Genomic DNA, 26,244 nt, shown 5'->3' with positions numbered 1-26,244 from the left:
TTCTAATATGCTGTCTAGGTTGGTCATAACTTTCCTTCCAAGGAGTAAGCATCTTTTAATTACATGGCTGCAGTCACCATCTGCAGTGATTTTGGTGCCCAGAAAAATAACGTCAGCCACTGTTTCCACTGTTTCCCCATCTATTTCCCATGAAGTGATGGGACCGGATGCCATGATCTTAGTTTTCTGAATGTTGAGCTTTAAGCCAACTTTTTCACTCTCCTCTTTCACTTTCATCAAGAGGCTTTTTAGTTCCTCTTCACTTTCTGCCATAAGAATGGTGTCATCTGCATATCTAAGGTTATTGATATTTCTCGTGGAAATCTTGATTCCAGCTTGTGCTTCCTCCAGCCCAGCATTTCTCATGATGTACTCTGCATGTAAGTTAAATAAGCAGGGTGACAATATACAGCCTTGGCGTACTCCTTTTCTATTTGGAACCAGTCTGTTGTTCCATCTCCAGTTCTAACTGTTACTTCCTGACCTGTATACAGGTTTCTCAAGAGGCCGGTCAGGTGGTCTGGTATTCCCATCTCTTTCAGAATTTTCCACAGTTTATTGTGATCCACACAGTCAAAGGCTTTGGCATAGTCAATAAAGCAGCAATAGATGTTTTTCTGGAACTCTCTTGCTTTTTCGATGATCCAGCGGATGTTGGCAATTTGATCTTTGGTTCCTCTGCCTTTTCTAAAACCAGCTTGAACATCTGGAAGTTCACTGTTCATGTATTGCTGAAGCCTGGCTTGGAGAATTTTGAGCATCACTTTACTAGTGTGTGAGATGAGTGCAATTGTGCAGTAGTTTGAGAATTCTTTGGCATTGCCTTTCTTTGGGATTGGAATGAAAACCGACCTTTTCCATTCCTGTGGCCACTGCTGAGTTTTTCCAAATTTGCTGGCATATTGAGTGCAGCACTTTCACAGCATCATCCTGGAAGACGGGGTAGGATTTAGATGACAGTGGAATGTGGTCAGAGGCAGACAGGGTCAAGATGGAGAGCCTGTCTGGGACTGACACTGCTTTCTCAGTAAGTGGTACCCACTGGAGTTCTCTGTGAGAGAAATGACCCAATCTGACCTTTAGGAAGATAGCTGGTTGGGAGGAGACTGGAGTAGTTAGCTTCTGGAAGCAGAGGGACCTTTACTGGAGCTGTTTAGGCCAATGAAGGCTGAGGCAGTGGGGACAGATACGAGAGGAATCTTGTGACAGAGGCAGAAGGACCAGGACTGGGTGACTGATTTGGATGTGATGTGAAGGTGGGCTGGAAGGGGAGTGAGCGGCAGACGGCCATGTTGGGAGTGTCAGAGGGCCGGCGCTGGCTTGGTGGAGGCCGGTGGGGAGTCAGACTGGGCTCTGTCCAGTGGCCGGGTCAGCCACCCATCCATGTGGAGGCATCTGACAGAAAGGGGACAATGGAAACCTGGACCTGAGGCTTGGGCTCAGGGCCCCAGAACGTGGCCTGGGAGTCACTGGCTGGGAAGTAGTGACAGCAGAGGTGGGGTGTTAGAGGAAATCATCCAGGCAGGTGGAAAGGAAAAGACCCGACACAGAGCCTTGGGAGAGGGCCACACAAGAAGAGGCAGAGGAGGAAGAGGACCTGCAGAGGGAGGGAGGAGAGTGAGGACGTGGAGCCGGAGGAGGCACTTTAGAGGCAGGAAGTCTGAACCTCCGACCTCCTGCTGGCTGACTCCAGGCGAGACCCAGACCTTTCTTCTGCCGTATGGGGGGACTAATGTCCACCCTACCCCACCAGGTGTCCTGAAGGGCACTTAGTAGATGCTTATTGCTTCTTTCCCGTAGAGACCTGGGGAGGCATGGAAAGAAGTAGGGTGGGGGGCACATCAGCATCCTATGCTTTAGGAAAGGACTCTCCTGTTGGGTTACTCTGGAGCTGAGGAGGTGGGGGACGGACCTTGGCACTTGCCGTGGGTAGCAGGTCTGAAAAGCTGATAGCCAGGTGCTGATGAGTAAAGGGATGAGGAGGAAGAGAGAAGGCTCTGGAAGCTCCCTTTGAAACCACATGGCCGAGAAGGGAGGGTGGAGAACCACGTGGCATTAGAGGAAGCAGGGTAAAGGGAAGGGCATCCTGGTAGTGCGTCACTGAAACCCTCTGACCTCTCAGGAAGAGGGAGCTAGTTCCTGGCAGAACTCCATTTCTTGGATTTGGCATCTGGGGTTGAAGCTTTCGGGTGTTTGTTCAGAGATGCCAGCCGATGCACTTTGGAAGGAAGAAGTCTGTCACGTGAGCCAGGGAAACTGTGGTTGGTCTTGTGAGCCTGTTGGGGCCCCGGCCGGGGTTCTGAATTAGATGTCCTGTGACCCAGTCATCTCGAAAGCCTGGGAGGAGAGGGCCGCCGGCTTTCCGGGGACTTTTCCAAGGGAAGGGAGACAGTGTGACCTGTCTCCTTCTGAAATGAGTGATGGGGCTTCAAGGGAAAGAGCAAAGGAAGTACCCAGTAGGTAGGTGAATCTAAGAACCTTGGGGCTTTTCTCAGTTCCGAAGCCTAGTTTCAGAAAAGTGTGGGCAGTTTCTCAGCTGTCTCTGCCTTGCAGACAAGCACAGCCCGATCCCAGACATTGACCTTTTCTCCTCTGTCCTTGGAATCTCAGACCTTGGCTTCTGCCACCCTTCACTGCCCACCCAGTCTGCATCTTGAAGGGAGTGGCTTTGCCTTTGTCTCACTCCTCAAAGATGACAGTAGCCAGGTGGACAGGAGGGTGGGGGAGAGGGGTAGTTGAGGGGGGTTGAGGTCCTTCCACCTGCTGTGAGGAGGGGATGTGGAACGGAAGTCCCCAAAGGAAGGACTCCCAGGGAGTCAACCCTTGAGAAGGATGTTCTTGCATGGCTGCATTCTGGCCTAAAGCCTGGTAATACTTTGCTTTTAGAAAAGTTCCTTTTTCTTCCATGATTTTAATTGTGTTTTCTTAGTTCCTCCTTCAGGTTGACTTCTGTTCTAATCATCTGCTCTTTCGTTTTTACCTCCCTTCTTCCCTTGCTCATGTGCCAACTCCTCCCCCGCCCCTCACCCCCCAGCACTTTCCTGTTTGAAGAGACAGGGTGGACAGTGGCTATGCATGTTGGCCCTACAACCAGACTGCCTGGGTCAGAAATCCCAGCTCCTTACCTACTGGTGTGTACACCTGGGCAAGTACTTCATCTCCCTGAGCCTCAGTTTCCTCATTTTTTAAATGTTATAATAATACCCATCTCATTGAGACTTCCCTGGTAGCCCAGTAGCTAAAGCTTTGCATTCCCAATACAGGGGGCCAGGGTTTTCATCCCTGGTCCAGGAGCTAAATCTCAGACGCTGCAACTAAGAGTTTGCCTGCCACAGCTAAAGATCCTGCTGCAAATAAGATCCAAATAAGTAAATAAAAATATTTTAGAAAATCCACCTCATACATGTCATATTATGAGAATTAACTAAATAAATACATATAAAGAGCTTAGAGTAGTACCTGGGAAGTTGTAAGTACTTTGTCAGTATTATCTATGTCTGTCTGTCTACTGTCTGTCTGACTCTCTTTTCTTTTTGTAAATGCCTTCAAATCCTTTTCTAATTTTTCCAGGTGACACAGAAGGAATATATTATGTTGAAAGAGCCTACAGAAGTTATATTTCTAGAAATGATAAATTATATAGTGTATTTTCACCGTGCTTTGTGCTTAGTCGTTCAGTCGTGTCTGACTCTTTGCGACCCCGTGGATTGTAGCCCACCAGGCTCCGCTGTCCATGGGGATCCTCGAGGCAAGAATACTGGAGTGGGTTGCCGTGCTTGCCTCTAGGGTTCTCTCAAACCCAGGGATCGAACCCAGGTCTCCTGCATTGCAGGTGGATTCTTTACTGTCTGAGCCACCAGGGAAGCCCCTAAAGTGTAGCAGCTATCACATGACGCTCCAGTGATGGAGCCCGTTCTCTTAGAAAACCTTCATCCTGGGTGGAAAGTCCCATCTAATATCGATCTTTCTGTGGCTTCCACTAACGCAAACAAGTCTTACTGGAACAAGGAATAAATAAAGTTATTAGTTCTTGTTCAGTTCAGTTCACTCACTATGCGACCCCATGAATCACAGCATGCCAGGCCTCCCTGTCTATCACCAACTCCTGGAGTTCACTCAGACTCAAGTCCATCGAGTCGGTGATGCCATCCTGCCGTCTCATCCTCTGTCAGAGCAAATAAAAATGCACCCAACTCTAAGGTTGAAAAAAGTCAACATAGCCAAAGGACCAGATGCCAGGACGTGTCTTTTGCATGAACTGCTGCTAATAAATTTCAGTTTGTAGATTTTATATCATAGGCCTTATTTGTTACAGGTTTCAAGCCTTGATTCTTACATTCCCTGTGTTAGTCATCTCTGCTACCTTTGTGACCTTTGACCCCATGCGGTACCTGATGAAAATGATGGCTAAGCTCAGAAACCAACCCCTTTCCTGTGTCACTAAAAACCTTCCTCCAGGCTGACGTCAACAGCTTTGAATGCTCTTCAGTAGCTGGGAGACTACCCTAGTCTGTGTTATCCACTGCACATTTCTCTGTGAAAAGCAAGCATGAGAGAATCTGTTAGAGGCTTGTTAAAATACAGATATTCCCCCACTCCCATATATCACTTGTCTTTTTCTTACTTATCTACCTGCAGAATGAAAGAAAATGAAATGGGAGAAGCAGTCAGTATATATATATATATTTTAAATATCTTTTGGAAACTCCATTTTGAATAGAAAGTAGCATAAGATGATACGAATTGGCAAAAGTTGAAAGGAAAGAGATAGCAGTTACAATGTTCAAAGAATTCATTTTATCAAAAAGCTATCACTTGCAAGTAAAAGTATTTGACTACTCTGCACCTTGTAGTTCCTTGAGTTAGATGTTTAATATTTGCAATATAATGTTATTATAGCCACAGTCATATGGAGTCTTCTTTTAATGTGGATGTTGAGTTGAAGTGGGAATTCCCATAGGGATGTACACAGTGTATGATACATGTGGGTACTTGGGCAATATAGCTCTTCCATCTTTCTCTCTCTCTCATTGCAAGGGAGGAGGACAAGTGGGGACACAGAGTCTCACTAGCATTTGCACAGATCACGATCTGTTCCCTGGGATTGGCACATTGCAGCCCCCAATGAAATCTGGGTTCCAGTAGCAAAAAAGAAAGACATAATACAGACCCTGGGGTAACTGATCTGTCTGCCACAAGCAGATGCTTGATGTTTGCTTCTCCAAGACCTGTTTTCCTCTTCTCTCATCAACCTATCAAGTTTGTCCCAAATTTCCTTTGGAGAGAACAGTTACATTCTCAGTTCTAAGAGTGGACACTGATTCAGTTCAGTTCAGTCGTTCAGTCGTGTCCGACTCTTTGTGACCCCATGGACTGCAGCATGCCAGGCTTACCTGTTCTTCACCAATTCCCAGAGCTTGCTCAAACTCATGTCCACTGAGTCGGTGATGCCATCCAACCATCTCATCCTCTGTCATTCCCTTCTCCTCCTGCCTTCAATCTTTCCCAGCATCAAGGTCTTTTCCAGTGGATCAGTTCTTTGCATCAGGTGGCCAAAGTATTGGAGTTTCAGCTTCAGCATCAGTCCTTCCAATCAATATTCAGTACTGATTTTGATGGGTTTGATCTCCTTGCTGTCCAAGGGACTCTCAAGAGTCTTCTCCAGCACCACAGCTCAAACAGGACACTGATTGGCTTAAGCTAATAAACTCAACCCTGGCTAGATATTAGAACCAATAAGGGACTATTTTAAAATATCTGCATTGGACCCACCTCTCAGAGCAACAAAATCAGAATCCTTTGAAGGGGTGCTTGGCTTGAAATCCAATAACATAAGCCAATCAGCATATCCCATCGGCTCAAGGATGGGCACGTAACCCAACTCAAGCCAAGTAGATGCAGCAAGTTTTCATTTTATGCCCTCTGTTCTCTTTGAATTTTTATTTCTTTGTGATTATATTAATTATATATTAATTATATTTGTATAGTTAAAAATAATCTCTTTTGAAGTTGCTCCTAAAAGTATAAGATGATTTTAAATTATATGTCATCTATTGTTAGAGTACATTTCTTTAAATGTACAAATCTCCATTTTAGGAAGAAGTAAGAAGTATATTTTAACTGTGCCATGTATCCACAACCTCCAAATAATACAGAATAGGTATGAATAAAATGTTTTAATTTTATGTCTGAGAAAATGACCCCTGGAGCTTACATCAGAGCTCAAGGTCAAGACCAGCTCATGGGATGGAGAAGCCGCAGGAGAGCTGGCTCCTGACTGTGGAAGCCGATTGCTCTTTGTTCTGCTTTTCATGTTTGACCTCAGCCTTCTTATCTAGCAGCTCTAATCTGATCTGGCCAACAACTAGAGAGGAGAAAATCCTCAAGGATTCAGCTAAGTATCTTCAGTTGCTCTTTTTCAATCAGATATTTTTCAGTTTGACTTGGTTCCCAGATACCTTATGAAATTAAATTTGCATGATTTCTTTGATTGCACCTCTGCTAAATGTTCAACTTTCAGGCCACAGCGACACAATGACTACATTGCATTACTTCAGAAATTATGAGTAAACAAAGATTGTTTTAGAAGATAAGAGTGTTAACTTTTGATGTCTAGTAGATTTGAGTGTCAAGTCATTTGTGAAGAAGATTTGAATTGTTATTTTCAAGTTATTTGTCTGAAGAAAATTGCTGCAATTTTTAAAATGTAGAAGGACATCATAAAACTTGTTTTTTTCTAATACTAAGGAATAAATGAGTTAGTTTCTTTAGTTGTGGGTAAGTTTTTGTTCATCATCGTTTCTTATTTGCTACATTTAGATTCTGTTCTTTGGGATCATATGCTAATAAAAACTTCAAATCCTCTCTTATCATCATTTATTTTTTCAAAAGCCAATTCTTTGTTAAAACTCTGCCCAAGCTACTTCTGGTTTTAGAGCTTTACGTTTTGCACAAAGCTTTCAGGATGCTTTCATGTATGGTTATCCATGACTATTGTGTCAAAAGAAGAAATGTGGATTTATGAAATGCTGAGTTTCATTCTGTTAATTTTAATAGGCACTTATCACATGCATCCATACTCAGCAGATTTTAAAACGTTGCATCGTTGCTTCTCCTTTGACAGTTTATCGGAGGAACAGACAGTAAAATGGAATGAGATTGTGTAGCATTGTTAGTATTTAGGAATAGCAAAATAACCAACATATGGACAGCAAGAAAAGATTTAAAAAATCTGAAGCCTGGATTACCCAATGATGAATGGGTGTCTGAAAAAGAGAGATTTGGCTACACTTAGTTCAGGACAGAAGTTCTGACCATCAGCCCAAGGAGCTAAAGGAAAATTAGCAGACTTTTCATCGCAAGGTAATGAAGCCACCTAGTGGTTTGTTAGATAATTTAAGGTTATGTGAATGTATAAAGTGTCTTGCGAATTGATTGAGCGGGTCTCTTATCAAGCATGAATAGGACTCTGATCACTTATCATTTAGTCCGGCAAGGAGGGTCAGTTTCATTGAGAAGAAGCACAGCGCTGCTCTGTGTAATCTTTTATATATTTATAATCTTTTTTAAAATCAGAAAGGACTTAAGTTAACTTATATGAAACTACAGTGAGAGAGCACAAACTAGAAGAGGGAAAAAAAAAAAAAGATGTAAAAAGTAGTAAAAACTTGTTAATTCAAAAATGTTTTCAAGATTCTGTACATTTTCCATGATAGGACTCTACGTTTTCAGGAAAGCATGGAAACTGATCAGTTATAAAAATTCAGTGTTCAGAACAGTGAAATAATTTTTGGGAAAAGCAAAATCCTACCTGATGTCAAGAACAGAGAAATGTTTCTTCTGAAGGTCCTCACTGATGAGATACTGCCTCATGCCATGTATAATGTCCTCAGTCCTTGTAACAGAAATCAATCCCGAGTCTTGGAATATTGTTTCGTAGCTGCGGCTGCACTGTTTTGGAGGAGAATGTGCACCAAGCTCTATTTTCAGGGCTTGCCTGAAAGCATTTAATCCTCATAATAAGTCCGAGAGGAAGGCAATATTATTATCCCATACTGCAGATTAGGCCAGTGACATGCTGTCACGTTATGAACCTGCCCAAAGTTAAGCTCTTAATGAGTAATGGAACTGGAATTCAACCCCTCTGTGCCCTTTTCCAAGATGCTGTGTATACTGAATGACACATCCAGTGAAAATGGCAATGCTGTACTGAATACTTAGACAGTCTGTAGGGCATTGGATAGGAGTGCTTTAACATGGTGCTAAGGACATGGTGAGGATTGCGCGTTTCTGAGACGACCCAGTTTACGTTGCCCTCCAGTGTCACAGGCTTCACCCTGACCCCAGTCACTGCACACTCATGCATATGCATGTGCATACACACCTTTGGTCAAAAACAGAGGACCAGGCAAGAGTACTCAGATTCACCACTTCCTGACTAATAAAAAACAGCTGAAATTCATGAACTTTTTAAAACAGTTCTATTTTATTGGAGTACACTTGATGTACAATGTTGTGTTAATTGCTGGTGTACAGCAAAGCAGTTCATTCATTTTATATATGAAATATATAATTTCATATATAATCCATCCCTTCCCACTCCCCTCCCCTTGGCAACCACCAATCTCGTATCTATGTCCACAGTTCGGTTTCTGTTTCATAGATAGGTTCATTTGTGCCATATTTTAGGTTCCACATGTAAGTGATACGAGAGAGTATTTGTCTTTCTTTCTGACTTATTTCACTTCATGTGATAATATTTAGGTCCATCCATGTTGCTGCAGATGGCATTATTTCATTCTCTTTTATGGCTGAGTAGTATTCTGTTGAGAAGGAAATGGCAACCCACTCTGGTGTTCTTGCCTGGAGAATCCCAGGGACGGGGGAGCCTGGTGGGCTACCGTCTATGGGGTCGTACAGAGTCGGACACGACTGAAGCGACTTAGCAGCAGCAGCAGCAGTATTCTGTTGTATATATGTACCACATCATCTTTATCCCTTCCTCTGTCAATAGCCATTTAGTTTGTTTCCATGTTTTGGCTATTGTGAATAGTGCTGCTGTTTATATAGGGGTGCATGTATCTTTTTGAATTATAGTTTTGTGAAACCCATGATCTTCTGATAACTTTGTACCTTCAGATACAAGATTTAAAATGCAATCATAACCAAATATGCTCTATTTTACTAGTTTTTCCTTCTTAGAGTGGTATCTATAAATGTTTGGGAATGGCAGCTAAATTGATTTCTCTTAACCAGTCATGAAAGTTGATTAGGGATGAGCAAGGCAAGCCTGGCATCACTGAAATGTTTTCAGTTAGAGGAGTCAAAATACCATATAATCTGAGTCTCAAATTGAGCATTTAGAATGATGCTCTTTTAAGCTGTACTTTAGCACAGAAAAGGTGTACTCTATAAAATGAATTTTTCATGTAGATAAGGCTCCTTGAAAACATATTTCCATGTTGTTTAAAAGACATCCGTAGCTCAGTAAAGATTCTGCTGCTGCTGCTGCCAAGATAATGTGAAGAGGTTAATTAGGATAGTTTCTGAGATGTGTTACGTCACCTGGTATATAGCTGATATCCCAGACATGGAGGTGATGTATTCCTGCTGACTTCATCTCACCCAGCTCCTTCTCTTCTTTTAGGATATGCCTTCAAGATTAGTGAAGAGGAGAACTGCATGCATTAACAACTTAACTTTGGGAATTAGAGATTTAGACCAAAGTGTAAAAATAAAACTGAAGTTTAATTTTTCCTACAGGAGTGGCAAAAACTCAATTATGATATCTACACCCTGCGACAGATTCGAAGGGAAGTGAGAAGTAGATGGAAACGCATTTTAGAAGATTTAGGTGAGTCTAAAAGTGATTATAAAATGGCAAAAATAACCAGTTGTGGTTATTCCTCTTTACTTTCTCCAGCCTGGTTTTTATAAAAGGAATGTTAGTAACTGACTGATTAAGGCTACTGTGTACTAATTGTTTTCCCAATGCCATCTTCTCTGTATCCTCCAGCATAAACATCTGATGTTTCTCTCATCAGCCCTTGTCTTGAGGACATATTTTGCCATGTGTTACCCCATCTGTCTTCAGTATCAAGTAGTACAGGGCAGTGAAACCATACAGGATATTCGTTCAATCAAGATCATTGAATTTGGGGGCATTGTACATTGATTGATTTAAATGGAGTGATTGGCCAATTACTCATAGCTTTATAAGATAGAGCAGATTAGGAGAAATGTTATTTGTAAGAGAGACAGCAAATACCTGTGGTATTAGAGTAGCTATTGGGTATTGATTTTTCTTAATTCTGCCAGGGTTGTAATTCAGTAAATATGGCCCTCACATTATAAAGAAGCTTGTTTTCATGTTCAGAAAAAATGAATTTATCAATTTTGAAGTCCTCCTTTGAAAGAGAACATTACACCTTGGCATTATAACTTTACAAATGTGGGTACCAAGTTGCTATCCCCTGTTGCTTATATTATGCTTGTATTAAATCTATGAGTCTTTTAGACCTTTGTATAAGTAATTTAGCCAGCCAACGATATTGCCCTGGGGGAGGGAACCTGGGCTTGGAGGAGTCTGGACTTGAAGATGACCATTTTGCAGGTTGAGGGGACAAGTAGGAATTCTGGGGACAGGGAGGAGGTAAAGAGTAGGGAATGGGAGGAGGGTTTCCAAACTGATAAAGTGGGTGGCAGGCAGTCAGTGGGTGAGCAGCAGAGGCTTAACTTGGAGGGAAAAGTTGACAAAGAAAATTTGATACGAAGAAACTGCAAAAGCATTTTAATTAAAGACCCGACCAACCTCACTGAGCTGCAGGGCAGCAAAGGGAGTGGTGCCTTGGGCTTCAGTTTTCTCGTATTTGCCCCAAAGCCATCGACGGTCCCCTCCTCCCTTGCAGGGCTCTTGTCTCCTTGTGACTGCTTCACATGAGGGTTTAATTTCTTTACACAGGTTTTCAAAGAGAAGCAGACTCTCTGTTGTCAGTGACAAAACTGAGCACCATCAGTGATTCTAAAAACACAAGGAAAGCTCGGGAAATACTGTTGAGACTGGCTGAAGAGACCAGTATTTTCCCAACCAGTTGGGAGCTCTCGGAGAGATATCTCTTTGTTATGGTAAGTGTCCATCTGCTTATTTTTTGGTAATTTTTAAAAATTAATTTTTATTAGAGTCTAGATGCTTTTGTCCTTTTGGAGGGTGTCTCAGATGGTAAAGAATCCGCCTGCAATCCAGAAGATTTCAGAGACCAGATTCTATCCTTGGGTTGGGAAGATCCCCTGGAGAAGAGAATGGCAACCCACTCCAGTATTCTTGCCTGGAGAATCCCATGGGCAGAGGAGCTGGTCAGACTATAGTCCATAGGGTTGCACAGAGTCAGACACGACTGAAGCAACTTATCTCACATAGTTGCTTTAAAATGTTGTGTTGGTAGAACACTGAGTCGAGTTTCCTGAGCTATACAGTAGGTTCTTATTAGTTCATCTATTTTATGAATAGTGTCACTAGCGTATATATGACAATCTCAGCCTGCCAATTCATCCCACTCACTCCCCTTTCCCTCTTGTTGGTGCCCATACACTTGCTTTCTATATCTTTGTCTCTATTTCTGTTTTGCAAATTAGACCATCTGTACCATTTTTCTAGATTCCACGTGTATGCATTCATATGTAATATTTGTTTCTCTCTTTCTGACTTAATTCCCTCTGAGTGACAGTCTCTAGGTCCATCCACATCTCTGCAAATGATCCAATTTTATTCTTTTTTATGGCTGAGTAATATTCCATTGTATAGATGTACTGCATCTTCTTTATCCATTCCTCTATTGATGGACATTTGGGTTCCTGATTTTGCTTTAAATTTTTGCTTCTCTATTAGTCCATATACTTATTCATCATTCTGACCCCATGAACTTCACCGTGGTATGAGGTGTGGGAGATGGTGCTGGCATCTTATGTCTTGGTGTTCGGTAGCCAGCACATCATCATCACTTGGAGGGCTTTAAAAATTCAGGTTTCTGGAATACACTTAGACCAGTTGAGACTTGGGTTGTAGTTCAAGAATCTGTATTTTTCAGCCAGTTTTGTTGGGCAGTCAGCTTTTTGAGCCATTTTTAGGTCAAAGATGTGAGAAATAGTGGGTATACAGCCTAAGATTGAAAAATGATTTGAAAGGACTCTTAAGAGCACGGGAATGTTTCCTGGAGAATGTAAGTGATTAAGGAGTGTCTCTAAGTTTGTTGAGAAAAATTGAATAAATGTTCTACTCACTCATTGTTATTTCTAGATGGATGTGATTTTTAGATGAATTTTTGCCACAGACATGGCTTTGTTTCCATTTTGACAACACTTTTGTTTTTAATTTTTTGGCAGGACCGTCTCATTGCACTTGATGCTGCAGAAGAGTTCTTTAAAATTGCCAGTCGAACTTACCCCAAGAAGGCTGGGGTCCCATGCCTGGCAGATGGCCAGAAAGAACTGCACTACTTTCCTTTTCCAAGTCCCTAAAGGAGAAGCTACGAGGCAGAATGGGAATTCTTCCACTGGACCTCAACAGCCAACCAAAGTTGGGCAAATGCGTGCAAACGAGAATGAGCAAGAAGAGAGCTAGCTAAGAGTAAAAGGATTTTGAATCCTACTAAAACCTAAGAGTTTGGGTAGCTGGTCATCATGAAACTCTATGAAATGTTGAGGTTGCATTGAAACATCCTGGTGATCTTGCATCAGAGAGTTGGTCAGTGGGCTGTTTTATCATGGGTGATTAGATTCTATTGCCCCCATTTTGGTTTTGGTTGTATAATGAGCTCTGACCACTGATCCTATTGGGAAAATGGGATATTCCAGTTAATAAGATTCCTGGAGCAGTCATTGAGCCTAAATATGGATTACCAATTTTTAAATAACAGTTATATAATATAGGCTAACACCAAAACACTACCAGGCATGATGTGACCTTCCTTGATTTTGGACCACCTACAGAACCTTGGAGGTGTTTAGAGCATCAATTGGAGAATATTCAGAAGTTTAGGTGTACCAGATAATAGAAGTATCTTGGAGTGCTGCTCAGAAGGGAGTCCTAAGTAGAATGATCCCAAGCAGAACTCCATGTAAAAAGCTCTGTCGTCAGTTGTGGTACAGGTATGTCAAATTCTTAACGTTATTGAGATCTGCTTACGTCATTTTTGCATAGTGTCCAGCTCTGGGCCACAAGCCCCTGCCTGATATTTTATCAGGCATATTTTACCTTCACTGTCTTCTCTACTCTTAAGCCTGTTTCCAGCTTATTGACTGAAAGTTACACCTGCCCAGAGTCCTCTCGTGCATATTTGCAACTCTGTAGACCGTGCTGCATTGAAGAAAGTCATTGCTGGACTTTCTTCCATCCTGAAGATGATTTTCAGAATGGAGCATTTCTGTCAATACAGTTTGCCACAGGTTGAGCAGCTCAGCTTCAAAAGTTAATAGCCCCTTAAGCAAGGAGCTTGTCATGAAATCAGGGTTCATTGTATTGAAAAGAGCTTTTCAGGTTTATCAGTAGATTGCTGAAAATAATCGCAATATTCTTTCTTTTACAGATTTTGCTTTTCTGACTTCAGGTTTAAAAGTAACTTGTATGTAGTCTGTGCAGGGGATTGTGACTTGAAGATTTCCCTACCCCAACTAACTCTTTTGGTAGTGAATACTTTGTTTAAAATATTTGTCAGAGGAGATCCATGTTATCCATTTATGAGTGCATTGCAGACCAATTAACTGACATGTTTCAGGAAAATTTTTTGTAGTTGAATAAATAAAAAGTTTTATTTTTTAAAATAACTAATACATTTTTATTTTGTTTTGTTTAGTTCTTAATACCTCTCTCATGTCGTTTAAATTAGCCTACAGATATTTTCTCTCACTTCTGTAGGCTCTTGCAAGATAAACATACAGTGAGACAGACAAACAAAACCAAAAAGAAACAATAAATTAACAAAATACATTTGAAGATCATACTGTTTTCATCCTTGTCCATGGAATTTGTGTTTTGTCTTTGCCTTTTTTGATGTCAAAATAGAGGAGATTGTTTGCATCTATAGAGAATAAGTTGTAACGATAAGTCTTTATTTTTGGTAATGAATAAGTAAGGTTAAAACTGTCTCTATGATTACAAAAACTCATGGAATTATCCAGGAAACTTTCATTGCAAAGAATTAAAAAGTTTCTATATTTACTTTTCAGTTGAATGTGTGTTATATTTCCGAGAATAAAGAGGAAACAGATATTCTTTCCTTAATCCCTTTAAATTCAAGGTAAAGAGGCTGAGAGAGATGGGCTTAAGGACCTCTGGTTATTCTAAAGCCAGTCAAGGGGCCAGTCTGAGCTCAAGTCCATTGAGAAGTATGTGAGAGGGGCTTGAGGGTGACGGAAGTGACCACTTCAGAAGTCACAAGGTGCTCAGCAGGAACAGAATCCAGGGGTTCATGTGTGTATGCAGGGCAGTTTCAGGTGACGGATGGAAAATTTTATATTAATAGTTATTTATTTTAACATGCACCAAGGAAGCAAGGGGGTGGGGACTTCCCTGGGAGCTCAGTGATAAAGAATCTGCCTTCAATGCAGGAGACCAGGGTTTGATCCCTGGGTCGGGAAGATCCCCTGGAGGAGGGCATGGTAACCCACTCTAGTACTCTTGCCTGGAGAATCCTATGGACAGAAGAGCCTGACAGGCTGCACCCCATACGGTTGCAGAGTTGGACACGACTGAAGTGACTAAGCAGCAGCAGCAGCAAGGGGGGTGGGGGGCTGTAATTTAGCAGATAGAACATGAGATTTCCTATTCCATGAATATAATTACAACCAACAATAAAAATATTACAACCATAAATAAAAATATTTATGTTTCCTTAAAGGGGTCCCCAGGAAGGCAGAGCGGGCACACTGACCACAGTGATAAAGAATGCTTTGGTGAGGAGTCACTAACATCACTGAAAGTTTGGTGTATCCCTGTAGGGCAGGGGCTGTTCCAGAAATGCACTCACTGGTAGCAATGGGGATGGAAGAAGAGGTGCTCAGTGGCAAGGCTTCACCGTCAGAAGCCAAGTGGCACAATTATAATGAGTGATCAGATCTGAAGAGTACCTGTAGAGAGATTTGGAGATGGTTGATGAAACATGGCCTCTCTAGGGGCAAAATAGATGGGCAGCCAATAAGAATACTCCTCACACTTTACCATCAAAAGATCTCAAGGACAAGGCTTCCCTGGTGATCAAGTGGTTAAGAATCCAGCTTGCAGTGCAAAGGACACCAGTTTGATCCCCAGTCCTGGAAGATCCCCACATGCCATGGGACAGTTGAGCCTGAGAGCCATAACTACTGAAGGTCATGCACCCTGGAGCCCGAGCTCCTCAACAAGAGAAGCCACTGCGGTGAGAATCCTTGTGCTACCAGCTAGGGGGTAGCCTCCGCTCATCGCGACTAGATAAAGCCCTTGCATAGCAACGAAGACCCAGCACAGCCAAAAATGTATGAATATTAAGAAAAAGATTTAAAAAAAAAATCTCAAGGATGGATGATCAAGAGATAAGTAGGGCACAGACACAGCCAGTTTAATAAAAAGTTATGATCTCTTGCTAGCTTTCCAGACTTTGGTATTTTCCAGACCCAGAAACTACAGACTGAAGGAAAGACTGGATCCCTAAGAAGGAAAACTTTGAAACACCACTGCAAGGGGACATGGCAATGCTTCCTCTATTCCTCCCTCAAAAGGAGGTTATTTACTGGGATAACTACACTAGAGAAAGGAGTCTACACAGACACACTCCAGACAGGGGACACTAGGTCCAAGTGGACATAGATACCCAGGGACAAGAGTATCATTACGGTGTGCTGTTTAGAGTGGGGCACATGGAATGCAGATAATAAATGGAGTCCTACCCCACATCTAACTCACAGTCAGTTAAGTGAGTTCATGGGTCTACCCAGTGGTCATCTCCCCAGTTCCAGATTAAATTCCGGGATGGAACATACTTGGGACTTGGCAGAACCAACATTTGTTTTTTGGCTGATGGGTTAAAAACCAACCTACTGAGAAAGCTAAGTAGAAGACTCTGAAACTGCTTCACTCCTTGGCCAAGATAGTAAACCCAAATTAACATTGGATTCCAGAAAGACAACAGAGATTAGCACCCTTAAAGACCTAAAGGATGCAGGAGTGTCGGTCCTAATTATAATTCCGTTCAATTCACCACTCCGACCCCGAAACTAGATGGATATTGGAGAATGAAAGTGAATTATTGAAAATTCAACTAATTAGAAGCCTTAATTGCAGCTGCTGAGCTAGATGTGGGATCTTGGTGAGAGTAAATTAACAAGTCTCAGCTACAATGTGGCTATTGATCTGGCAAATGCATTCTCTCCATACCCATCAGAAAGGAAGGTCAGAAACTGCATTCACTTGAGACGGACAGCAGTACACATTTTTGGTATTGCTCCAGAGCTAAGACTCTCCTACCCTTTGTTATAATAAAAAGGATCTGGACCCTCTGGATTTTGCAGAGTATCACTTCGGTTATTACATGGTAACATTAGATAAATTGGTAACATTAGATCTGATAAATGCAAAGTGGAAAATGCACCGGAGGCCTTGAAGAAAGACAGTTCAGAGGATGAGAGAGAAATTCTACAAAGTCTCAGGAACCTGTCAATTCATTGCAGTTCTTAGGGGTCCAGTGGTCTGCGGTGTGCTGAAACATCCCCTCAAAAGGAAGGTTGAGTTACTTCATTGTACACCTCTAAGGTGCCACCAGAATGCTAGATGGCCATCTCTATGTTGCCACCTGGAACTACCACTCCTCCCATTTAACTGGATGATGTGAAAAGCTGCCAGCTCTGAATGAGGTCCAGGGCAGGAAAGGGCTCCCAAGCAGGTCCAAGGCTGTGGCTAAGTGGCCTGACACTTGTAGCTTAGGACCCTACAGACCCGTTGGTATTGAAAGTTGGTGATAAAAAAAAAAAAAAAAAAAAAACAACAAAAAAACGATGCCATGTGGAATTTATGGACAGCTCAATAGGAAAATGACAATACAGACTCCAAAAGTCCTGGAGTAAGGCCATGCCATTTTCAAGGGATGATTACACATTACTTGAAAAACTGCTCATCATGAATTGGATTTTTGTCAGACGCATGAAAGTGTAAGGTCAAATCTAACAGCAATCAGTTTTTTCTGTTTTTCAATATAAGCTATTCAATTTTAGAATAGTTTTAGATTTACAGAAAAGTTGCAAAGGTAGTACAGAGCATCCCCATATGCTTCATGTCAAGTTTCTATTATTAACATAGTATAGTACCTGGGGCTTCCGTGGTGACAGTAAAGAATCCACCTGCAGTGCAGAAAACACAAAAGACGCAGGTTTGATCCCTGGGTCAGGAAGATCTGAAGTAGGGAATGGCAACCCACTCCAATATTCTTGTCTGGAGAATCCAATGGACAGAGGAGCCTGACAAGCTACAGTCCATGGGGTCTCAAAGAGTCAGGCATGAATAACCAACTAACAATAACAATAGTACCTAAGAATGGTACATTTGTTATATCTAATGAACCATTATCAGTGCATCATTAACTAAAGTCCAAGTTTACTCAGATACCTTAGTTTTTACCTAATGTCTCTCTTTCAGGATCCCATCCAGGACGTGGTATTGCATTTGAAAGAAAGTGAAAGTGTTAGTCGCTCAGTCGTGTCCAACTCTTTGAGATCCCATGGACTTAGCAAGCCAGTTTCCTCTGTCCATGGGATTTCCTAGGCAAGAATACTGGAGTGGATAACCATTTCCTTCTCCAGGGAATCTTCCCAAACCAGGGATTGAACCTTGGTCTCTTGCACAGCAGGCAGATTCTTTACCGTCTGAGCCACCAGGGAAGCCTGTGATAGTTTCTCAGACCTTCCTTGCTTTTGGTGATCTTGATGGTTTTGAGAAGTGCTGTTCATGCGTTGGAGAAGGAAATAGCAGCCCACTCCAGTGTTCTTGCCTGGAGAATCACAGGGACGGGGGAGCCTGTTGGGATGCCGTCTATGGGGTCGCACAGAGTCGGACACAACTGAAGTGACTTAGCAGCAGTAGCAGCAGTTCAGGAATCGAGGAGAGGAGAGATGATAAGTATTGGTGTGGTTTTGAGACCAACTGTGGCAATGGGGCTGTAAGTCATCCAATTAGCCTTTCTTCAGGAAAAGAAATACACCAGATTCCAGGAGGAGCCTCTCCCAGGACGTGCCATGAAAAGCAAGCACTTCAGGCAGCACAGAGATGCTGTAATCTGCCCGCTTTGGGACAGAAATATCCATCCCCTCTGCTGCTGGCAGTGTCTGAGATCTCAGCCAGGTTTCTCTGTAGGAATTGCCATCAACCAGTGAGAGCTGCCTTGTCCAAGGTTGTCCCCCCATTTGGCCCATCCTGCCTCTACGGATGAGTTAGCTGGTGCAGGGGTGGGAAGGGTTATCCTAGCTCTGGAGCTCCCCAATAGATTGACGGAGACTTTTGTTGTGACAACATCTCAGTAGCAGTTTTGCCAACCCTGCTGTACGTATTTGCTTGCAAACTTCTTGCAGGCCAATCTCCATTTCAGAATCTTTTTCTCAGGAAACCATATCCTGACAGTATCTGAGTCAACAATACAATATGCAAGTCTGCAATTGTAGCTAACACATTCATAGTGATTCTACATTAATTTTAGTGGAATTATACTGGAGCATTTATCTATTGAAACACATACTATTTCATTATGAGTCATTAAAATGTATTAAACAGGTATCTATCCTTGGTATTAAGGCATTGTTTTTTAAAAGGTTAATTAGGTAGTTATTTGTAAATTCACTTAACATAAATGGTTAAATTATTTATTTATTTTGGCTGTGCTGAGTCTTCGTTGCTGCGCCTGGGCTTTTCTCTAGTTGCACTGTGGGGGCTTCTCACTGCAGTGGTTCTCTTGTGGAGCACCGGCTCTAGGTGCATGGACTCAGTAGCTGCAGCTCTCAGGCTTAGAGCAGGGGCTCAGTAGTGTTGCATGGGCTTAGCTGCATGTGGGATCTTCCCAGACTAGGGATGTAACCAGTGTATCCTGCATTGCAAGGTGGATGGATTCTTAACCACTGGACCACCAGGGAAGCCCAGTTGAATCATTTTTAAAGATCATCATAAAAGTTAACTTTTCTTTACCTAAGACATTAAAGCCAATAACTTCTGAGAAAGGACTGCATTGACAGCCTCAGAAACCAGTTTATATGATTTCTTACACAGAAAATCTGTTTAAGTTGCATTAAGGAGCATACTCATAATTTCTAAATCATTACTGTGTATAGAGTGAAAATGGCCAGCCACTTTGAACTTTCTTTTACAATGTTTCAAAGAGTGTTATTATTAGCTTGCAGAGTATTATTCTATATTTTTCTTTTGACAGGAAACAACTGGACATATGGGATTTCAATTTTCAATTTCCTTATCAGATGTGTTTAGAACCCTGTATGGTTTTCTTGTAGTCTTAACCTGATTTTCATCATTTAATCATTTAGTAAGTAAATAAGGTTTATCTAATTTTGCTACTCATCTCTATTCTAAGTATTTAGTGATGTTAAATTTAGAAAGAGCAGTCTTTTGTACATATGTATGTGTACATATTAATATATTTATATGTTATATATTACAAAAAGAACAAAAATAAAATTGTGAGATTTATAAGAACTAAATAAAGCACGGACATATAGTACTATATGTACATATAGATCAGTACTCTTTCAAAAACCAACAGCAGTAGTTTTTAGGTAGCAATTTACTTTAAAAAATTCTTCCACGTTAATAGTGTGAAATGTGTAATTAAACTTTTCATCATATATCCTAGAGATATGTATTAAGCATTTGAAGTATCCTAATCAGGAAACTACTTTTCAATAGGGTTGTTTACTCATTTCAATCCTCTTTATCAAAATTTACACCAGAAAGTTCATCAAGTTGCATAAAGAGTGTTAGGCATGATTTCCCATTTAAAAACTGATTTTCCACTTATGAATTATGAAACCACTCAAGTGGTTAGCTAGAAAGACTGACTGACCTCTATCCTCTTTGCAGGATGAAGACATAGATACACATACACACTACTGACAGTGTGTATAAAGTAGACAGCTGATGACAGCAGACTGTGCAGCACAGGGAACTCTACCTAATGTGGTGTCCTGTTAAATGGGAGGAAAGTCCCAAAGGGAGGGGATGTATGTATACACATGGCTGATTCATTTTGTTGTGCGGTAGCAGCTAACATGACATTGTAAAGCAACTATACTGCTGCTGCTGCTGCTGCTAAGTCGCTTCAGTCGTGTCCGACTCTGTGCGACCCCATAGACGGCAGCCCACCAGGCTCCCGTGGGCCTGGGATTCTCCAGGCAAGAACACTGGAGTGGGTTGCCATTTCCTTCTCCAATGCAGGAAAATGAAAAGTCAAAGTGAAGTCGCTCAGTCGTGTCTGACTCTCAGCGACCCCATGGACTGCAGCCTACCAGGCTCCTCCGTCCATAGGATTTTCCAGGCAGGAGTACTAGAGTGGAGTGCCATTGCCTTCTCCAAACTATACTGCAATTAAAATTAATTAATAATAGTGAAAAAAGAATCCATTATAACCAACAGTGCTGAGGAGTAGAGCACCTTTTTGTCCTTTGTCTGTCTACTTCAAAATCTTCACACCAAGTTGTTCCACTTTGTTACTGGAATATTGTTGTGTCTGCCCAAGATCGAAACTTTCACTCAAGTGTCTTTCAAACATTTATTTCAATATTGTGGGTGTTAAGAAAAGAAAAAAGGGAGACTTCTTTGGGATTACAGGAAGCCGATCATAATTCCTGGTTAATGTGTGTTGTATCTTTAGAAGAGTTTGGGCTAAGATCTGCTTTCACTCAGTTGACCTACAGCCTTCATTTTCTTGTAATTGCTGGAGATCATTGGTATTTACTCAAAGACTGGACATCTGCTGAAAGGTTACAGTGATTTAACTCAACTTCTACTGTCTTTTAAAAATATAAATAATAGTACGATACTTTTTATATAAAAAATATAAAGGTAAATAGTAAAAAACAAAACCATGATACTCAAAATTCTAATGTGACTATTCAAAACATTTTGGGAGGGTTCACTTAAAAAAAAAAAGATTTATTTATTTTATTTTTTGACTGTGGTGGGTGTTTGCTGCAAGCTGGGTTTACTCTTCACTGTGGTGTGCAGGCCTCTCATCGTGGTGGCTTCTCTTGCTGCAGAGCAGTCTCTTAGGTTCTTGGGTTTCAATGGTTGCTGCACATGGGCTCGGTAGTTGTGGGGCTAGGGCTTAGTTGCTCTGAGACGTTTGGGATTTTCCTGGACTAGGGATCAAACCAGTGTCCCTTGCATTGCAAGGCAGATTCCCAACCATTAGACCACCAGGGAAGCCCAGGTTCATTTTTTATGGGCATATTAGAAACTTGTATATACTTATTTTCTGTCCTGATTATTAAATTTAGGTCAAGGATAATGAGCGCAAATGCTTCCAAGGGTAACTGCGTAGGAACTGTGGGTCAAGGAGAGTTATGTGTTCCTAACTCTAAAGCAGTGCTTCCCTGGTGGCTCAGACCCTGAAGAATCTGCCTGCAATGCAGGAGACCTGGGTTCGATCCCTGGGTCAGGGAGTGGCAATCCACTCCAGTATTCTTGCCTGAAGAATTCCATGAACAGAGGAGCCTGGTGGGCTACAGTCCATGGGGTCACAAAGAGTCACACACGACTAAGTGATTTTCACTTTTCACTTTAAAGGAAATACTTACAGTCTTTAGTCTCCTAAGACAGCCCACATACACTCTGTAGAGTGTTTCTCTCTAAATAAATTAACTTCTTACCTAAAAAAAGAAAAAGAAACAGCTACTACTTAGCTTAAAATGATTGTTGTCATTGAATAAGAGCTCAGTTCTGTTTGTAATTCTGATTTTTTGGCAAGATCCAAATAAGCATGATTTTTATGTAAATTTTATCCATCTTAAAATAAGGTTACTAAGTTTAAAATTTAAAAACATCATGTAAGCCAAAGATATATATGTATATATATATATGCATATATGAATGGACAGCTTACCACATTTCACAGATCGTAAATATTTTCTGTTACTAAGTACCTTCTGAAAGCATCATATTTACAAAGCTGCATATTGAGTAGATGTAAGCAATTTTACTGTTCATGGGGTTCTCAAGGCAAGAATACTGAAGTGGTTTGCCATTCCCTTCTCCAGTGGACCACGTTCTATCAGACCTCTCCACCATGACCCATCCGCCTTGGGTGGCCCCACATGGCATGGCTTAGTTTCATTGAGTTAGACAAGGCTGTGGTCCATGTGATCAGATTGGCTAGTTGTCTATGATTGTGATTTCAGTCTGTCTGCCCTCTGATGCCTGCTGTCAGCGCCTACCAACTTACTTGGGTTTCTCTTACCTTGGACGTGGGGTATCTCTTCATGGCTGCTCCAGCAAAGCACAGCTGCTGCTCCTGATTCTCCAAGCCAGGCTTCAGGAATATATGAACCATGAACTTCCAGATATTCAAGCTGGTTTTAGAAAATGCAGAGGAACCAGAGATCAAATTGCCAACATCTGCTGGATCATCAAAAAAGCAAGAGAGTTCCAGAAAAACATCTATTGCTGCTTTATTGACTATGCCAAAGCCTTTGACTGTGTGGATCACAATAAACTGTGGAAAGTTCTGAAAGAGATGGGAATCCCAGACCACCTGACCTGCTTCTTGAGAAACCTATATGCAGGTCAGGAAGCAACAGTTAGAACTGGACATGGAACAACAGACTGGTTCCAAACAGGAAAAGGAGTATGTCAAGGCTGTATATTGTCACCCTGCTTATTTAGCTTATATGCAGAATACATCATGAGAAACGCTGGGCTGGAAGAAGCACAAGCTGGAATCAAGATTGCCAGGAGAAATCTCAATAACCTCAGATAGGCAGATGACACCACCCTTATGGCAGAAAGTGAAGAGGAACTAAAGAGCCTTTTGATGAAAGTGAAGAGGAGAGTGAAAAAGCTGGCTTAAAGCTCAACATTCAGAAAACTAAGATCATGGCATCCGGTCCCATCTCTTCACGACAAATAGATGGGGAAACAGTGGAAACAGTGGAAACAGTTGCTGACTTTATTTTTTTGTGCTCCAAAATCACTGCAGATGGTGATTGCAGCCATGAAATTAAAAGACGTTTGCTCCTTGGAAGGAAAGTTATGACCAACCTAGACAGCATATTAAAAAACAGAGACATTACTTTGTCAACAAAGGTCTATCTAGTCAAGGCTATGGTTTTTCCAGTGGTCATGTATGGATGTGAGAGTTGGACTGTGAAGAAGACTGAGTGCTGAAGAATTGATGCTTTTGAACTGTGGCGTTGGAGAAGACTCTTGAGAGTCCCTTGGACTGCAAGGAGATCCAACCAGTCCATTCTAAATGAGATCAATCCTGGGTGTTCATTGGAAGGAGTGGTGTTGAAGCTGAAACTCCAATTCTTTGGAGCTAACTCTTGTGAAGAGCTGACTCATTGGAAAAGACCCTGATTCTGGGAAAGATTGAGGGCAGGAGGAGAAGGGGATGATAGAGGATGAGATGGTTGGATGGTATCACCGACTCAGTGAACATGAGTTTGGGTGAACTCCGGGAGTTGGTGATGGATAGAGAGGCCTGGCATGCTGTGGTTCATGGGGCACAGAGTTGGACACTGACTAAAGCAATTTTGCAATCTTTCATCTATTTTTGGATATGTAGTGGTTTTTTGCAATTTTTCTCTACAATAAATGTCTTCATATGCATTGCTTTCTCCTGTGTTCTTAGTGGAATTACAGAATCAGAACAGGAATACCTAAATTCTATTTTATATACATCATTAAATATTTTCCACAAAGTTTGTACCAGTTTATGCTTTTTCCAGCAATGATGTATGAGAATATAGTTTCAGCATATCGTCATCATTCAGGGATGTACCAAGAAAAAAATGGCAAAGGAAAATAACGGCACCTCCTTGTTAATTTAATTTGAATGTCTGTTTGTTAGAGTGAGCATTATTCCATATGCTTCTTTACCACTTTTATTTCTTTTGTGATTGGTCTATTTGCTTCTGTTGCCCTTTGTCTACAGGGTGAACTCCTATTTTGAAATTGTAACAATGTCAAGCTATAAAGCAAGGTATAAATAAACATCAACACCTGGCTCATGTTTAAAACATCTGTTTTACGGGGCTTTTCTTTTCTTTCCTTGTTGTCAGCTTTCATCCTGGGCGTTTTCACTGTCTCACATGGCAGCCTCCGTAACAGTGGCAAAATGAACTGAAAGGCATCTTTAAATCGGCTTTGATATTGGCTGTATCTCTTTCTTGTGTGGAATATAAATCTCAAGGATTAAGACTGCTGAAGTTTGACACCTATATTTTGGGATTGGTTTCTGAATTATTAGTTATGAATTGTTTTGAGTTTATAAATGCAGGTTTTAATACTGTGTTATTAGGCATTAGACTAACTCTTGGTTTTGAGAGTCCATACTCAAAATTTCAGAGTTCAGAAGGGTCTTAAAAGTCATCCATTCTAAACTGCTCACTTTGTTGATGTGAAATTGAGTCCAGATTGCTTCTCCAAAACCACACAACTGGCCAGAACAGCACCACTGTCTACTACTTAGGCCTCTGACCCCTGGTTTAATTTCCTTTCCATTTCACCACGCCGCCTTCCTCTTCTGTTGTTGCTTGTGTTGCTACAGTTTGCAATATAATTTGATCCTGATATATCTGAATTCAACTAATGAATGACTGCATATCTGTATGCTCACGTCAGCAATCCATTACAGTAAGTAATTATTTCGCTCTTTCAAGCCTGTTGAAAAATTTTCACAGAGTCATGGAAAACCTTTATAAATATTGGTTCTATTACTCTTTTATTCCAAGAGATTATGCAGGTAAGAGTAGGAGCCAAGAAGTAAGAAAAATTAAATCTCCAAATGCTTGCTTTACTAATCATAGAAGCACAAAACTGCAGCCTAGATATTTTATTAGGGGTAACTCTATTAGCATCATTATGGCAGAGGTTCAAATTCAATCTGGGGGCAAAACACTGCACTTGTGATTTCTATCCAAAGGCATTTGATGTTAATAAAATACACACAAAAAAGGAATTGCCAGCATTGTTCTAGAAGCTGAACGTTTACTTTGGGTATCGAGACTATTCCTGTGTGTGGAAGGGTCTGCAACTTTCTTTGTGGCAGCCAAGGAGGTGGCCTATAGGGTCTTGCCTCTCAAATGTAGCAGGGATCTCAGATTAGGCCTAAATTAGTACTTTTCAAACTTAAGGGTCTTGTTAAGTACAAAGGCGGTTGAATTCCACTCATGATAGTGTGATTCTGTAGGATTAGCATGGAGACTGGGAATATTAATATACTTTTAACTTTAGAATAGTTTTATTTATTTATTTTTAATATTTATTTTTGACTGTGTTGGGTGTTCACTGCCATAAGGGCTTTTCTCTAGTTGCACCGAGTGGGGGCCACTCTCTAGTTGCAGTATGCGGGTTTCTCATTGCAGTGGCTTCTCTTGTTGTGGGGCGCAGGCTCTAGGCCATGTGGGCTTCAGTAGTCGTGGCACACAGGCTCTAACAGGCTCAGTAGATGTGGTGGACGGGCTTAGGTGCTTCGTAGCTTGTGGAATCTTCCTGGATCGGGGAATCGAACCTGTGTCTCCTACGTTGGCAGGCAGATTCTTTACCACTGAGCCACCAGGGAAGCCCTAGAATAATTTTAGATTTATAGGAAAATTGTAAAGATAGTCCAGAAAGTTTTCATATACCCAACTCCCATTTTTGCTATTTTATTAACATCTGACACATGGTACATTTATCACATCCAGTGAACTAATACTGATACATTATTATCTACTAAAGTCCATACTTTATTCATATTTCCCCATTTTTTTAACCTAATTCCCCAACTGTGAGTTACAGAGACCCCTAACAGAAAGTCATATTTGTATTATGCAACAGAAAAGTCTGGGGTGGGGCAGTCCATGGACCAACTGAGTCATCTATAGCTTACTTCCAGCTCTTCATCCTTAACTATGACTTTAATCCTCATGGCTCCAAGAGGGCTGCTACCTCAAGAGTTAGTGTCTACATCCAGGGAAGCAGAAGGTACAAGAGCAAAGGAATAAAGGGCATGTTATCTGTACCTGTTA

The 26,244-nt window shown here is 41.4% G+C and overlaps 1 protein-coding gene across 3 annotated transcripts in view; it reads left to right on the top strand.

Moving 5' to 3' along the window:
- Nucleotides 1–14,212, top strand: part of MREG (melanoregulin) — a 68,054-nt gene extending 53,842 nt beyond the window's left edge. For all 3 annotated transcript variants that reach the window (XM_025278220.3, XM_006076467.4, XM_044937775.2), the window contains 3 exons: nt 9,763–9,853; nt 10,961–11,124; nt 12,379–14,212. In XM_025278220.3, coding sequence (XP_025134005.1) covers nt 9,763–9,853; nt 10,961–11,124; nt 12,379–12,513 — 390 coding nt within the window. In that variant the 3' untranslated portion in view covers nt 12,514–14,212. The remainder of the gene's footprint in view (nt 1–9,762; nt 9,854–10,960; nt 11,125–12,378) is intronic.
- Nucleotides 14,213–26,244: the final 12,032 nt, after the last annotated feature.

Source organism: Bubalus bubalis, chromosome 2, assembly GCF_019923935.1.
Source record: "Bubalus bubalis isolate 160015118507 breed Murrah chromosome 2, NDDB_SH_1, whole genome shotgun sequence".
Lineage (NCBI taxonomy): Eukaryota > Metazoa > Chordata > Mammalia > Artiodactyla > Bovidae > Bubalus > Bubalus bubalis.
The sequence above is the reverse complement of the archived record's forward strand: the minus strand, read 5'-3'. Positions and strand labels throughout refer to the sequence as shown.